Here is a 17,237-nt window from a genome sequence, read left to right as displayed (position 1 = left end):
GCTATTACCAAAAACACAAGCAAAAACAAGTATTGGAGAGGATGAGGAGAAAAGGGAACCCTCATGCACTGTTGATGGGAATGTAAATTGTACGGCCACTAGGGAAAAGAGTGTAGAGGTTCCTCAAAAAATTAAAAATAGAACTACCATATGATCCAGGTATTCCACTTCCAGGTATTTATCCAAAGGAAACAAAATCAGTATCTTGAGGAGATACCTGCCCTCCCATGTTCATTGCAGCATTGTTCACAATATCCAAGATATGGAAACAATCTAAGTGTCTGTCAACGGATGAATTGATAAAGAAAATGTTGTGTGTGTATACACACACACACACACACACACACACACACAATGGAATATTATTCAGCCTTAAAATGGAAGGAAATCCTGCCATTTGTGACAACATGGATGAACCTGGAGGGCATTATGCCAAGTGAAATAAGCCAGACAGAGAAAGACAATACTGGTATCAGTTATATGTGGAATCTTTAAAAAAAAAAGTGGAACTCATAGAAAGGGAGAGTGGAATGGTGGTTGCAAGAGGCTGGGGGATGGGGGAAATAGGGAGAGGTTGGTAAAAGGGTACAAACTTTCAGTTATAAGATGAATAAGTTCTGAGGATCTCATGTACAGCATGGTGACTGTAGTCAATAATATTGTGCTGTATACTTGAAATTTGCTATGAGAGTAGGTCCTAAATGTTCTCACCAAAAAGAAAAAAAAAAAGGTAGCTCTGTTTGGTGATGGATGTGTTAACTTGATTGTAGGAATCATCTCACAATGTGTACATATATCAAATCACTTTAAATATATTACAATTTTATTTGTTAATTATACTTAAATTAAGCTGGATAAATAAACAAATACTTTTGTAACCGAGCACGAAGGGGCTCATTCTGTCTGCCGCAAGCCAGTGTCAATCAATTGCAAACGAGTCGATTGAGAAAGGAAAATTTACACCATTAGCTAGCATAATCAGAAGATGGCAGACTAGTGTCCTAAAGAACCATCTTAAAGTCATACAGAATCTTGACGCAGTTATATAGGAGAAATGGGCAGAGAAGGAGGGGGTTAGGGATGTCGATCATCTGGTGTGATGAACTTCAAGGCCCCTCATTTTCTCTTTCTTCTGTCATTCGTGACAGGTACCAATGCAGAGTTTTTCTTTCTGGAGGTCATCATGTTCCTGGGGAACTCAGAGAACAAAGTTATCCTTATCACAGCTGGGAGATACACATGAGCAACAGTCATAGAACTCGCAGATCATGTATTTTGCAAAAGTGAGAGGTGCTTAATTATATGGGCTATGTGCAGGCTAGAGTGCATTCTCAGAGACTAGTGAGTCAGGACCACAGTTAGAATATTGCCTCTTTTCCCTAAAATGGCTTCCCTCATGCTAACCTAAGATCTAGCTGTGACACCTTCACAGCACCATGTAGACTGGTATTTGAGCAAACAACTGGGCACCAAAGCCCAGCCAAGTTGACACACACAAGTACCCAGCACACCAGATGCAGGTCGCTGGGGGAGGTCTGTTTCGTGCCAATCCTCGGCCTCCTGGAGCAGCTGACTAGTCAGGGCATGTTCACACGTGAGTAGTAAATTATGTGAGAAGCAGATAATGAAGTTTATACAAGAGATGCTAGCCCAGGTCACATAAAACATTTAAGAATTAAGGATTTTTACAGCATCTCAAATTCCAAACCCCACCTCATCCTTAGTCACGTTTTACTAGTGTTTGGATAAAGAGCATATGTGTTGGGGGAGGAGGGACTCCATCTGTGACGTCAGAGACTTGGGACCGCGGCAATATTCTATCAGGAGGGGTGTCGCTTGTTTCTGTTTTATCTAGTCTGTCTGGACCCCACGACACTTGCGGTGGGATCATCTGATTGTATTAGTGCTTAAGAGCCTGGATTGGAGCCAGACTGCCCGAGTCCAAACCTCAGCTTGGAGGTTCCTGCTGTGTACTTTGGACAAGAAGCTTCACCTCTCTGTGCCTCAGTCTTTCCATCTGTAAACATTGAAGCTCCAATAGTTTCCTCCTCCGAGGATTGCCGTGAGGGTTACATGAGTTAACGGACGTACAGCACTGAAAACAGTGCCTGGTGTAACTGTTATCCGAATGTTAGCTATTATTTTACAATCCTCATTCTTTTCAGAAACCATGTTTCATTGAGCTCTTTCTTTGTAACTGCGACTAACGTTTTGCTTCTCACGTCTCAGGGTGGACAGTGTGCCCGACATCCCAGCTTCCTAGCAGTTACTTTGGGGCCACGTCGAGACAGGAACCGGCCTGAGAGGGCCCCGGCCTAACAAGACAAGGCCCTAACCAATCGGCAAGCTAGGAGAATCAGACAGAGGGCACCGAGATCCACATTCCGCAGCCTCCGGACTCTCCCGGGCTCACGCACGCGCCCTAGCACCCAGGAGTCCATGGAAGGTGACCCTAGCTCTATTACCATAGGAAAAACCACACCCGGGGGTGCAGAGCTAGCATGCAACGCGTGTGGTGGCACGTCCAACAACAGCGCAAGCGCAAGGAAAACCCCGCCTCTACCTGCCATGACAGAGGCTCCTCCCAGCCTTGGCGTGAGAAGAAGCCCCACCGTCCGGCTCGCTAAGGAGCCGGTCGCCAGCCGCTTTCCTTTCTGCACCGGCTGCCTTGTGCCTCCCCTGTGCGCAAGCTAATCAATCTTTACTTTTCTGATCCCATTTGTTGTCTCTCTTGATTTCTATCCTGGGGGACAACAAGAACCCAGTGCACTGGTAACAATGTGACAGGATTCTGGTCAAAGGATGTGGTTTAAGAAACAAAACAAGAGAGGGATTGTGAATTACTCTATAGGTAAACCATGTTTACGAGATTAGCACAGAGAGGCCCTCACTCTACAAAACCACAGACTGTATTACTGTCATGTACCGCTTAACAACGAGGATATGTCCTGAGAAATGTGTCATTAGGTGATTTCATCATTGTGAGAACATCAGAGTGTACTTACACAAACCTAGATGGTCTAGCCTATTGCTCCCAGGCTACAAACCTGTAAGCATGTTACTTTACTGAATACTGTAGGCAACTGCAACACAATGGTAAGTATTTGTGTATCTAAACATAGAAAAAGTACAGTAAAAATACAGTATAAAAGATAAAAAATGGTATGCCTGTATAGGGCACTTGCCATGAATGAAGCTTAGAGAACTGGAAGTCAGGGTCATCAGTCTCACTGTCTTCCGGCTCCACACCTCGTCCCCCTGGAAGGTCTTCAGGGGCAATAACACTCACAGAGCTGTCATCTCCTGTGATAACAATGCCTCCTTCAGGAATACCTCCTGAAGGACCTGCCTGAGGCTTTTCTTGAGGAGGTGTCCCTCTTTTCAGAAATGTTCAGCTCCATTATAATCTTATGGGACCACCAGGGTATATGCGGTCCATCATTGTCTGAAACATTGTTATGCAGTGCACGACTGTATATGGCTTGCAGGAAGTGAGGTTTAACACTGTGTGGGCAAAACCAAAAGAAGGAACAACAACAAAAACTTAAACTGAAATGGGAGCTGTGAGCTCTCAACTCAAAGGGGAGGTTGGTTGCTCTGAGGGCAAACAAAGGTATCAGCCCTACTTTTTGAAGCCTGCATTTTGACTCAGTTGTAAAGTGAACTATAGATTAGGGGGCTTCTGGGTCAAGCCAGAGACGCCACAAGGGGGCTAGTGTGGTCTCAGTTCAGTAGCACCAACACCCCCTTCTCAGTTCCCAATAAAAATATACACAAAGCCTCTCTGGAGTAAAACCGCCTTTATTTCAGTCCTTAGGATTTCCATATTTGAGTTCACAATCAAAGACTGTGAAAATTCCTCCTGAAAAGAAATCACCAAAAGTGAGAGTCAGCAGAAAGAACAAATTCAGATTTACATCCTGTATCAGCCAGGTTAGGTCAGGTTATGCTGTGGTAACAAACACTTCTGGAATCTCAGTGGTTTGGCACTAAGCTGATCTCTTGCAGTCTGCTGCAGGTCTGGGCAGCTCTCCAGGTTCAGCGCACAGAAAATGGCTGCTGTCAGAATTCAAAATAGATCCTTTATTTCCTCATGGATGGAGTAATGGTGTTCTAATTACTTAGGCAGCAGAAGGAATGGTGAAGATCAACACACGATTTCTAAGAATTAGCCATGTCAAGGCTCTTACAGAATAATTTAAAGCAGAACATTAGAAGATAGACACACTATGTAAAAATTGTAGTAAATTATCCACGGAGATCAGCTAGAACAGAACAAGAGGAAACTAGAGTGACTGGCAGAGCGAGTGGGATTGTTGAATGACTCTTAACATTTTAAGACTATCATCACCTATGCTCACATGTGCTCAATTTCTTCCTTCAATGGCCTCCTTTTAATTAGGGTGGGCAGATCTTTTGCTAAAGTCCTAGAAAACGTGTTTTTGAGGATGCTGAGGTTTTTTTCTCCCATAGCCTGTCTCTAAAATACTGCCTCCCCCATAATGTTGCTCTCTATAATCCTACATCGTAATCCTCTTACAATACTACATAGATTTATTCTTTTGCATTTGCCCTCTCTCAGACTGCAAACCTTCTAGGAGATAGAAGGATTCAAACTCTTTTCAGTGATTTAAGCCTTAGAGAGAGTGAGTGTCAGACCTCGTCCTGAGAGAAAATACTTAAAGGAAGGAGTTAGGAGAAGAAGAGAGACCACGAACGTTTGTCGCCCTAGTGAAGGCCTAGGGTATCTGCAGGGAGCGGGCAATTCTCAGAACAGGGGAGGATCAGCAAAAAATCACTCCCTTGCACCAAGTTTTCTGAAGGATCTACTGCTTGTTAAGCCTCTGAGCTCTAGTCATCCTCGTTCAGGATAAAAATAACACTCGCGTTCTCGTCTTTCCTGTTTATACTGCCGCGGCTGCACTGCGGACAAAGTGCACACAGCTTGGTTTTCTGACTCAGGAGGGCCTGGCCCCGGGAGTTCCTACCCGCTTCCTGTTTCCTGTCTCCCAGGGGCAGCTGCCCTTTCAAGGGCGGTTCTGGAGCTGAGCTTTCAGACCACGTTTGCTGAAACATGTAGGCAATGTCGTCTCTACTTTAAGGTGCCTTGGACACTGTCCTCTCCTTCCTCCCTTCATGGTCCCCAAAAGCCTACAGTGTGTGGGCCCCAAACGCAGAGACAAAGAATTCACAAGAGCTCTTGGCCCCGGGAGACGAGAAACACGGCCGTTCCTCTCGCCCCTCGGCCTGCAGAGTGGTAAGTGCAAGTGTGTGCGTGAGTGCGTGTGTGTGTTGTGTATATGTATTTTGTGTGTGTGTGTTTGTGTGTATATGTGAGTTTGTGGGTATATTGTGTTGGGAGTGTATGTGTGTGTGTGGTTTGTGTATGTGTGTGTTGTGTATTCATGTTTTGTGTATGTTTCTATGTGTGTTATGTTTGTGTGTAGGTGTGTTTGTGTATGTGTATGGGTGTTGTGTATTTGTGTTTGTTTGTGTGTTATGTTTGTGTGTTGTATATGTATGTTTGTGTGTGTTATGTTTGTGTGTATGCTTGTGTTGTGTATGTATGTGTGTGTGTGTGTTGTTTTTATGTGCGTTTGTGTATTTTGTGTGTGGTATATTTGTATGTATGTGAGTGTATGTGTGTTTTTGTGAATGTATGTGTTTGTGTGTATATTGTGTTTGGGAGTGTATGTGTGTGTGTTTTTGTATATGTATGTGTGTTGTGTTTTTGGTATGTATGTATTGAGTGTGTGTGTTTGTGAATGTATGTGTTTATGTTTGTGTGTATGTGTGTGTTGTGTATGTATATTTGTGTGTATGCATGTGCTGTGCATGTATGTGTGTGTGTTGTGTTTGTGAGTGTATGTGTGTCTGTTGTGTTGTTGTGGTTATGAGTGTATGTGTGTATTGTGCCTGTATGTTTTGTGTATGCATGTGTTATATATGTATGTTTGTGTGTTTGTGTGTGAATGGTGTGTGTGTTGTGTGTGTCGTGTTTGTGTGTGACCGCATATGTTGTGTATGTATGTATATGTGTGTGTTGTGTCTGTGAGTGTATATGTGTGTTGTGTTCTGTGTTTCTGTGTGTTGTGTTTGTGTGTTTGTGGTATAATAGAAAGAGCTGTGACTAAGAAGTCAGGAGAACCTTGTACCTTCTGTGCCCTCTCTTGATCTCGCTGCTTAATCTTGGGCAAGACCCTTCCATGAGTTTCTCTTTCTTCTGAGAAACATGACAAGGATGCTGGAGTCTGCTCCGTTTTCTCGGCTGGAGACAAAAACTAGAAGTGTGGCAAACGTGTGAGGCTGCTCGGGGCAGGATCCAGGGTGAGGCAGTGAGGTACCAGGGTCACACTCACTCTCTGGTGGTGCGAGGGCCGAGTGCAGGTGTGTAGAGTTTGCTCCAGGTGCCTCCCCATAGTCCTGGCGCTGCCGTTCTCTTCAGTGAGGCCGTCCCTGCTCTCCAAAGGAGGAATGAGATCTCATTGGTGAAGCGCTGCCTCGGTTTCCACCAAGGACGTAAGGAAGCTGAGGACAAACAGATTGAGGGGTCTACAGTTTTTAGAGACGGGGGCACTAACCTCCTTGTTCCAGAAGCCCCTTGATAGGTAAAATACTGTGTCCTCCCTAGAGTGTTGCTGACCAGGTGTGGGGGAAGCTGGTCACTCTCTCTTCCTGGAAAGTCACCAAACCTTACTGGACAGTGTCCATTCTCGGTCTAGCACTCTAGAGCTGACGTTACTGAATAAAGCCAACAATCGTACAGCAATAGCCACGCTGGCCTCCCACCGGACGCTCCTGGGATCTGGAGAGGATGGAAGGGGTTGCGGTTAACAGAGTACAGGAACCTTCCAAAGGTGTGGGGCGATGGGAAGACTGTGTCTACCAAGGCCCCCAGTAGTTAGGTTTCCCCACACACCAGAGCCTTCACTGGAGACGTTCCTCTGACTGTGAATGTCCAGAGTGTCCTACATGTTCTAGAAAACCAGTCATGGGCCACGTTGTTTCCTCCCCACCCCCACAGAGAATATCAAGCAGATGTAACATGGCGGGCTCCTGAAATAGGGAACCTTCTTAGTCTGTGAGGTGGTGCGGATTGGAGCAAGGATACATCGCTCTCTCATCAGAAGGATGGCAGGAGTTCCTGGCTGGGGTGACATGGCTCGACTTTGTAAAGAGGACTAGGAGTTTCTCTAGAAAATGTCATAAAATCTGTTGGAATCTTATAGGGAAAGAGAGCACAGGGACACCTAGTTCAGGCCCAGCATTCACACTTATGGGGACCCTGAGACCCAAGCAGTGTGACCATCCTAAATTGGTGGCCGTAGAGATGAGCACCGAGGTCTCCTGGCCCCCAGCAGGACCCTGCCCCGCACGGTGAAGATCCCTGTGCCGTGGCTGGCGTCTTCCTCACCACAGCTGAGAGGCCACCCACCTCTCAGCCCTGGGCCATCCCCAGTGCCAAGCCTTCGCCACAGATCAAGCCGGGACCGCTCTTTCTGGCCCCGAGACCCCAGAGCCAGCTCCTCACCACAACTTCCTGCGCATGCCCTCCAGCTCACTCTGGCCACACAGACCTTCCCACAGCTCAGGCCTAGTATCAGACCTGCTTCTGCGTCTCTGCTCCTTTCTCCTCCTCACAGAGCCGCTCCAGGACCCTCTGTCTATCCGAATGCCATCCACTCCTCAGGCTGCGGGCTGGCTGCTCCTTTCTCCGTGATTCTCTTAAACTCACGAAGGAGACCACAGTGCAGGGAGAGAGAGGGAGAGAGAAGAAAGTAGGGTCCCTAAAGGAGGTAGACAGTGTCTCAGACCCTTCCTCCCTCTCCTCACTCAGTCCACTACACCTCAAACCGATGCAAAAAACCTCCTTCTGGCAAGAGAAAGGCAAAGTCACGTGCCTCTTGAAACTTGGTTAAAAAATCAGTAAGGGGGGCAGGCCCGGTGGGTTAGCGGTTAAGTGTGCGTGCTCCGCTACTGGCGGCCCGGGTTTGGATCCCTGGCACGCACTGACGCACTGCTTGTCCGACCATGCTGAGGCCACATCCCACATACAGCAACTAGAGGGATGTGCAACTATGACATACAACCATCTACTGGGGCTTTGGGGAGAAAAGGGGGAAAAAAAGGAGGACGATTGGCAATAGATGTTAGCTCAGAGCTGGTCTTCCTCAGGAAAAAGAGGAGGATTGGCATGGATGGTAGCTCAGGGCTGCTCTTCCTCACAAAACAAACAAACAAACAAACAAACAAAACTTATAAAAAAAGTCAGTAAGACATATTATTATTTTCTCTAGATGGAGGAAGAAGAAGACAAACAGATTCTGCAGGAGAATCCCACAGGAGTGCTGTTCCAGGATGCTAGAGAAGCTGTGTCACAAGGTAAAACTACTTTCTAGTGGAAGCGCACTTGAGAGAGGGGGACAGGCGACTCTGATGTGCAGGTGTAGGGCCTGGAGAGACAAAGGGAGTTCAACCCAGTCAGAGATTTGCCCACCCGGGCCACCATCAGAGGGCCTTTGGGGTGGGGCCTTTCTTTACTGCAGCCAAATAAGGGGGAAAAGGCCTGTGGCAGGCACAGTGGACGAGAGGAGGCGAGAGAGAGCACCAGTCGCCCTCTTTACTGACTCTCCATGCCAGTCCCATGGAAAAGGGTCTGCACATCCTGGGCTTTCCTCCTCAGGAAGGACATGCGGGCCGTGGGTGTGACAAAATGACTCACCTTGGCCTGAGGCTTGGAGGCCCACAGACCCCTGTGTGGGCGGTTGGCTGGTTCAGATGAGGGAGCTCTCAAGGTTAACAGGCTGCAAAGCAGCATGGGAACAAGCAGGACCTGCCCAGCTCCTGCCTCAGACCCGGGATCCACCTGCACAAGGGGTTCTCTTCCCTCAAATCTACTGCGTCAGGGTCAGGCACTTAACGTTCATGGGCTCCACTTCATCACCTAGCCTGGGGAGATAGGATTTAGGAATGCCAGAAATCCATCCACTTTCCTGGCTGGAAGAATTTATTTGTGATTCATCACGTATTTTAACCCCAGTGATTTTCTCTATGTGAACTTCAACAGCCTGAGCCTTTGGGAGAGAGCCATATTAATAAACCGCATACGAATATTACCAATGAGAGTGCTGACACCTGATTTACCCCTTCTTGCAGCAATCAGGGTTAAATATTACTTTACAAATCCTCTCCAGAGCTCAAGTCATGTATTTGGCTGTGAAGTCCAGTGGCGTGCCCTGGCTCCAGGCTTGCCCAGACGGGAAACACAGACTTCATCCAGCTTTGTGTTGGCTATGGGCAGGGATGAACAGTCCACCTTCCGGGCTTCTGAAGAACTCCCACCCATTCACTCAAATTCCTTTCAAGCCGCCTGGGGAAAGCTGAGGGGAGCCAATGTCATCCAGTCAGAATTGATTGGGGGTCAGCCAGCCAAGAGTGGCAGGCAGTGAAAAACATGTTGTTGCTAAGGAGATTCAGAAGAAGATGGTGCTGAGCCTGCTTGCAGGAGGCTTAGGGCTCTGTCAGTGAGACATGTCGATGTCTTCAATGTGGAACAGGCTTGGAAACCAGCTCTTCTTTGGCTCTTGTCCATGTGATCTGGGTCCTGGGAGGCGCAAGGCCGGGAGAAGGCAGTTCCCTTCCTGTCCTCCAGCCCCAGTTGTATCTAAAAATCTTGACATTGGGTTTCTCAAGGTTAGGTTGGCATCTCCAAGTCTTTCCTCAGCTGATGGTTCTGATATTCTGCTGGGTGAGAATGTCCAGCCCAAACTTCAAGGATGTAGCCTAAGAATGTGACCCCAGTGTGCCTCTGTGCTGTGGAGCCGGGGTCTGGCTGAAAAGGCCCCACACTCCCAACATTCCCTGTTGGAATAGCTGAAGAGGGTGATGTGGTCAGTCACTTTGGGGAGAAGATGTAGACTCAGAGGCTGCGTGCTTCTATTCTTACCCCTCTTACTGAGAAGGATCTTCAATCAGGGATACCTGGGGAAGCTCAGGGTCCCATATTCATGAGGGGATGATTCCCATATGGTGAGAATAGGTGACCCTGAGAGGAAGTTTCAAAAGCCAAACAGTACAATGCAGTATTCTACCATATTATCCAGCAATTCCATTTCTAGGTATATACTGCAAAGAATTGAAAGCACGGTCTCAAACAGATATCTGTACACTAATGTCCATAGCAGCGTTATTCACAATAGCCCAAAGGTGGAAACAACCTAATGTCCATATATATATGAATAAACAAAGTGTGATATGTACATACAATGGAGTATTTTCAGCCTTAAAGAGGAAGGAAATTCTGGCACATGCTACACATGGATGAACCTTGAAAATACTATGCTAAGTGAAATAAGCCAGACGCAAAAGGGCAAATATTGGATGATTCCACTTAAAAGAGGTACCTAGAATAGTCAAATTCGTAGAGAGAGAAAGTAGAATGGTGGTCACCAGGTGTTAGGAGGAGGGAGGAATGGAGATTTATTGTTTAACAGGTACAAGGCTTTAGTTTGGGATGATGAAAACATTTTTGATATGCGTAGTGGTGATGATTACAGAACAATGTGAATGTACTTAATGCCACTGAATTGTACACCTTGTACAGCTGTACGATGGTAAATTTTAAGTTATGTATATTTTACCACAATAAAAAACGTTAAAAAATCGTGTGAGCCTGGGGCAGGTCTCAGGTGCAAATGTGGGTCTTTGTCTCTCCTAGCCCACCCAGGACAATCTTCCCCTGAGGTCAAGTAGCATTCCCTGCTGCGTGGCCTCTGATGAGGCAAAATAGGGGGCATGGGCTCTCATGCTAACCCCTCTGCTTTCTCTCAATGCTCCTAGGTCTGAGGGAGAATGACCTGACCCCAAAGAGACTGAGGCTCATCCTGGTGGGGAAAACCGGAAGTGGGAAAAGTGCAACAGGAAACAGCATCCTTGGCAGGAAAGTGTTTGAGTCTAAACTCAGTGCTAGCCCGGTGACCAAGGCCTTCCAGAGAGGGAGCCGAGGATGGGCTGGGAAGGAGCTTGAGGTGATCGACACCCCTGACATTTTGTCCTCTTGGGCCCCACCAGAAGTGGCAGCTCAGGGCGTCTGTGGAGCCATTGCCTTCTCCTCCCCGGGGCCTCACGCAGTGCTCCTGGTGACACAGCTGGGCCGGTTCACAGAAGAGGATCAGGAGGTAGTCAGGCGCCTCCAGGAGGTCTTCGGAGTGGACATCCTGGCCTACACCATCCTGGTGTTCACTCGGAAGGAAGACCTGGATGGTGGCTCCCTGGAAGAGTATGTGCGAGAGACCAACAACCAGTACCTTGCCCAGCTGGATGTGATGTGTGGGCGACGCCACTGTGGCTTCAACAACAGGGCAGAGGGGGCAGAGCAGGAGGCCCAGCTGAAGGAGCTCATGGAGGAAATCGAAGGAGTCCTGTGGGAAAATGAAGGCCGTTACTATAGCAACAAGGCTTACCAATACTCCCAGCAACACATTCTGCTCAAAGAAGTGCAGGAAAGGCAAATAATCAAGGGACAGGGCTCTGAGGAAGTGCTCAGTGAGGAGTCCTGGATGGAGGAACTGCGCCACATCCAGAAGGAGTCTGAGGAAACTCACAAACATCTCCTGAAGAGAGCACCCATTTGAGCATATCCTGGCCTTCGGCGAGGGACAGCTGTTTCCTGTGAGCCTCCCTCAGCCCCTGTGTCCAGCTTCTAGCCCATCACTTGCTTTCTTCATCCCCATGGGCCACTGGTCATCCCAGCCTCCAGGTCAGTGTCTGGTGTGGTGAGAGGTGCGTGGGGTCCAGAGTTCCCAGTTCACATCCCAGGTCCAGCATCACATCTTCCAGAACATGCTCTGTTCCCCTCCAGCATGCTCTTCTCATGTGGAACCTCACATCTCATTGGCATCACGTTTCTTGAGGTACTTGTCTTTACCCCAATAGAACCAAAGCTTCCCGAGGGCAGGCCTGTGCCTCCTTCTTCCATGTCACCCCCACAGCGTCCAGGTTACTGGAGTCACTCATTAAATGTTGATGTAGCAAATCAGTGTGGACATCAACCAGGTGACTTCACATCTCTTGGACTGTGTCCTTGCCTGTAAAAGGGGCAGGCATGACTTTGAAGGCATGTGCTGTGTGTGGTGGGTCAGAACATAGCAATGGCTCTGTGACATGTGGGGAGAGACAGATGCTGGGCTGGGGAGGGGAAAGTGAGTAGAAACAGGGAAGGGGCAGAAGGAGCGGCCCTTTTAGTCACTCTTGAGGAGGCCATCGAATCGTAACAAATGAGCCCTAGGGGAACTTCCTGGTGGGAATGATGAGCAAAGTGGGGCAGGAGTATCCAAGAAGTCAGACCTGGTCAAGAAGGGGGACCTGAAACATGACTACAGGATGTGGAGGCCCCCGGAGGTGCCCAGCGGGCTGGGGCAGAGGAGGAGCACCTCCCTGCCGGAGACTTAGCTGAGGGAGGTTACACACCTGTTACTTCCCCTCATGAGATCTGCCTTCTGGTGTCAAAAAACAGGTGATTTTCAAACTTGCCTCAGCCTTACCTCCAACCCCTTCCCTTCTCCCTTGATAGTGGGGACAAAGCATGGATGGGGTGGGTGTCTGGGTGTGTAAATGGGTTCTCCAGCAAGGAATTTAGGGGGGTGGAATGAAAGGAGGCAGAGAAGAAAGGGAACCTGCCAAGGAAGCAGTTGAATGACTTAAACATTGTAGGGAGCAGCCCGCTAGGTTGGTGGGGAGAACTCTGCAGCCGTGGGTGTCTTTCTGGAGGGCTGCTCCTATTAACATGGTTCATAAGAAGCGACACGGGATAGGAGAAGAGAGCAGGATGTTGTCCTGGCTCTGGTGTCTCGTAGGTGCCATCTAACTGCATAAGGAGACTGATGTACCTCAGATACACCTCAGCTTTGTTGAGGTTCAAGATGCTCCTGGGGAGTCTGATCAACTGATGGAAACAGAATAGGAGAAAATGGGGGGAAAATGTCTCCCGCTAACACTCCTCTTTTCCTTTCTTCAAGCTACGTGGCATAGGGTCTGCAGCTACCTTCCCCTGGGAGGGGTGGGAAGTGGAGGTGGGGGTGACAGTGCTGGAGGACAATCAGAAATCAGAGGACACAGCCTCAGGTCTGTCTGAATGCTCATCTGCTGGTTGGAGATTCTCTGCAATCGGACCCCAGGGACCTGCACTCTCCCAGTCTGAGGCCATGGCACCCGTCTTCCCCAGACATGGTGGACTCCTAAGAAACCCTGAGCATTTCTTTTGCTAAAAGATTCAGAAAAGTGTCTCAAGGCAGAACAGGGACTGATTTTGTTGTATGCTTAAGATAGTCCTTGTGCCGGAACCATTTATTAAATAAGTGATCCATTTCCCACTGAACTGAAACACAATTTTGTCATTTATTAAATTTTCATACTCCCTAAGATCTGTGTCAGGATTTTCAATTCTGTTCCTGTCTCTACTTTTCTACTCCTGTATGAATAAAATATTGATTCCATCACAGTGTCTTTGATTATAATACAGTGAGCTGACTTCCTCCTCAGTCTACATTTTTATATTTCATTTGTTATTCTCAGGCATTTATTCTTCTGTATGAGAGTTAAAAGCACTTGTTTAACTTTCAAAAAATAATTCTATGGGTATTCAGTTGGAATTGTCTTACATTTATGTCTTAAATTTGGGAGACTTGAAGAGAGATAAGTCAGATGGAGAAAGACAAGTACTGTATGATATCACTTACACTGGAATCTAAAAAATGGTAAAAAAGAAAAAAACAACCAGAAAGTAAAATAGTGGTTACCAGGGACTGGGGTATGGGGGATAAGATTGGGGATAAGATTGACGGTGTTTAGAGGATACAAATTTGTAACAACTATTAAATAAGCCATAGAGATCTAATGTACAGCATAATGAAAATAGACAGTAATATTGTACTGTAAATATGTAATGTGATAAATATCATTACAATGACAACCATATTACAATATATAAATATATCAAAGTAATATGCTGTTCACCTTGAATTTACACAATGTTACATGTCAAATTTATCCAAGAAAAAAAGTTACATTAAAAATCTAAAAAGAAGAGAGAATTGGTAAATACTTCAGTGATAAGTGAATCAAGGCCGTCTTGTTTCTAAGAGAGCAGACTTGCAACTTCACAGCTATTGAAGTAAAAGCTAAAATCGTTTGCATTTCCATTAGGATAAGAAGATAAATTTCTTTAATTTAGGTGTTATTGTTTTAACTTTGTTAGCTTAAACAGTTTCATAATAGAAGATACAAGCATTCGACCAAATGATGCCCATCACTGACTCTAAATGTCTAAATGTCTAAAGTCACTCAAAACATGTCATTCATTAAAAATTCTAAAGGAGTTGTTTTTAGTTATATCAAATACGGGTTTTTCTCTCCTTGATTACTAAAAATCAGGGAAGATGCCTCCCACATCGTTTCAGGAGGAGGGGTAGATTTGCTCCACTGCTATCACTGCCTTGGCCTCAGAGAATGGGGAAGGCATGTGTGGGTATGTTCTGGAAACTCCATGGTCTGTGTCCTAGAAAGAAAGAAGTGGTGTGAGTGGGGGTGGTGGCGGGCTGAGGAGAGAGAGCTGTCTTGCCCAAGGCTATGAAAATAGTGAACTTTAGAATTTGGTATTTTTGAAAAATATCTACGCTGGAGCAAAGCATGAAAAACCGGGATTTGGATAATCTGAGGAGCCCCGTGAGTACACGGTTTTTCCTCCTTGTGGGTCAAAGGAGCTGTTAAAAGTGTCAGGAAGGGATAATTCGGCACATGTGTGTGGTGATGGGTCGTAATTAGTATTTGGGTGGTGAACATGATGTAATCTATGCAGAAATAGAAGTATAATGATGTACACCTGAAATTTTTACAATGTTATAAACCAATGTTACTGTAATAAACAAAAAATTAAAATAAAAAAAAGTGTCAGGAAGGTTTCAGCTCTCAATCGTCCTGTAATAAGATTGATAAACTAGGTAGAAAATATAAAATACTCATAATTTTAAAACAACTATTTGAGGGCACCGGGAAGTGATCAAATACAGGCGGACCCCACAGGGACTTGCCCTGTAGGATGAGGGGATCACACCCTGCTGCCACATTTGTGTGGCTTCCCCCTGAGAGCACTTACCGTCCCGCTGATACAGCGGCAGCGCTCAAGCAGAAAGTCACAGTGATCCGAGAGTGAGAGGACAGAGCTCGGGGGCAAGGGCAGCAGGCAGAAATTGATGGGGAACTCCCAAAAAGAAGAGCCACAGGGTGGGCAGGGGGCATTAGAAATTCTGCATGTAAACTCCCTTCAAATCTTTGGATCCGTGAACTGCAGTCTCCAGAGTCCAGGGGAAAAATTCCCTGGAAGACTGAGAGAGCTGGTCAGAGACGTCAGCAACTGCCCACAGCAGCAAAGACAGCATTTGAGGTTCCAATCTGCCCTGTATGCCACTGAAATACCCAAAGAGTCAGACTTTAGGAGTAAAAACTACTAAGGGATTTGTCCTAAAGGAGGAGCAAAACTGGAGTAGTCACCTGCTAAGGACATCTAAAACTAAGCCTTCCCAAGGTCAAAGCGAACTGCCAGTAATTTAAGTGCCTGCCAGAACAAACAATATTCTTCAGAAGAAGGTAATAATACCCAGAGTCTCTACAACACAGTGTCTACAGTATCCTGTATACCATTAAAATTCTCCTAACTAGACTTACACAGTGATAATTTTGTATTGTATTCAAATATCTAATCACTATGATGTACACCTGAAACTAATAGGATATTGTATGTCAACTGTATCTCAATTAAAAAATTAACTAATTAATTTAAAAATAACAATTTAATTAAATAATATTTCTTTTCTAACATAAAGGTAGAAAGCTATAAAATTTCCCTCTATGGATGTTTATCTACATCAGACAATTTTTTGTATATTCTGTTTTCATTGTCATTCGGTTTAAAATATTTTCTATATTCTTTGTGATATCTGTTTTTACTCATGGGTTATTTAGAAGTGTGTATTTAATTTCCAAATATTGAGTATTTTCTAGAAATTGTGGTATCCAATATGCTGGCCCCTAGCCACATGTGGTTATTGAGCCCTTGAAATGTGGCTGCTGAACCTGAGAAACTGAATTTTAAATTTTATTTAATTATAATTAGTTTTAACTTAAATTAGGAAACTGAAGCAGTGTAAAATATTTTACCATGAACCACAGCTTTGTTGTTTTGGTAGAAATACACCACACTCTACCTGTTGATCAGATATTATTACTGTATTGTAATGCAAATGTAAGTCCCATGCATTGTTTCTAAACATATCATTGATCTAGTCAAAGTCAGCAGATTGATTCTGTTTGAATACTCTTTTTTACACACTCACATAATACTTTTATTTGAATACTTTATGTAGACAGCATGAACTACAGTGACACCTATCAGCATTGTATTTGGTAATTAAATTTAAATGATGATTATTATTTTATTTATAATATACTCAATTTTTAGTTTAAAAATAAGTATGGACAAAGTTTTAACTTTGAAATGAAAGCGTGATACTGAGGCAGAATGACCGGAGATGACTGAGCATGTACGATGACTAGAACAGGGAAGAGAAAATGAGACTGGAAGAAGATACGTCACAAAATCCAGGACGAATTGCAATCGCAGTTTGCTGCAGTGCAGCAAAACCAAAAAAAAATGTTAGAGACATTTTCAGCAAATACACAGGGAGTTTTATCAAACATTTCCTCTCAACAATCAAAAACAGAATTGACGAAACTGGTAAATGGAGCCAGACTTAAATGTCCAACAACAAAGTTCTAGACCGTTATAAACAGGATCTGAGCTTGTAACTGGGGCCAGGTATAAAACAGCTCGGACTATTGTGCAAAAATGCAAAACACTTTTAGTTGGAGAGATGGTAAAAGAAATCATTACTTTGGTTATGGAAAGTTTTGTTGGAAAATTTTAAGATGAAACACTTTACAGCATATAAAACGTGAAAGATCTTCCATTAAGGAGCCAAACAGTTGACCATAGAAGACAAGACCTTTGTAATAACATCAAATACCAATTGATTTAAAATGTGAAAATTTGCAAATATTTTTCTTTAGAGCCATATGGGGAGTGTGTTATAAGACACTGCCCAAATAATACTTCGAGCATCTCTTAAAGTATTCCCGAAGCTATGAAGAGATGTTGTAAACTTAGGGCAAAACAATCAAATTAG

The 17,237-nt window shown here is 45.2% G+C and overlaps 1 protein-coding gene across 1 annotated transcript; it reads left to right on the top strand.

Moving 5' to 3' along the window:
- The first annotated feature begins 4,944 nt into the window (after positions 1-4,944).
- On the top strand, positions 4,945-13,493 carry GIMAP6 (GTPase, IMAP family member 6). The gene is made up of 3 exons (XM_014787645.2): positions 4,945-5,257; positions 8,298-8,382; positions 10,840-13,493. The coding sequence occupies exons 2-3, from the start codon at positions 8,298-8,300 to the stop codon at positions 11,631-11,633; spliced, it is 879 nt and encodes a 292-aa protein (XP_014643131.2). The 5' UTR covers positions 4,945-5,257; the 3' UTR covers positions 11,634-13,493.
- The last annotated feature ends 3,744 nt before the right edge of the window (positions 13,494-17,237 follow it).

This window comes from Ceratotherium simum, chromosome 1, assembly GCF_057802395.1.
Source record: "Ceratotherium simum simum isolate JZ-2026a chromosome 1, ASM5780239v1, whole genome shotgun sequence".
Classification (NCBI taxonomy): Eukaryota; Metazoa; Chordata; class Mammalia; order Perissodactyla; family Rhinocerotidae; genus Ceratotherium; species Ceratotherium simum.
Note: the sequence above shows the minus strand (reverse complement) of the source record. Positions and strands in the feature narration are given on the sequence as shown.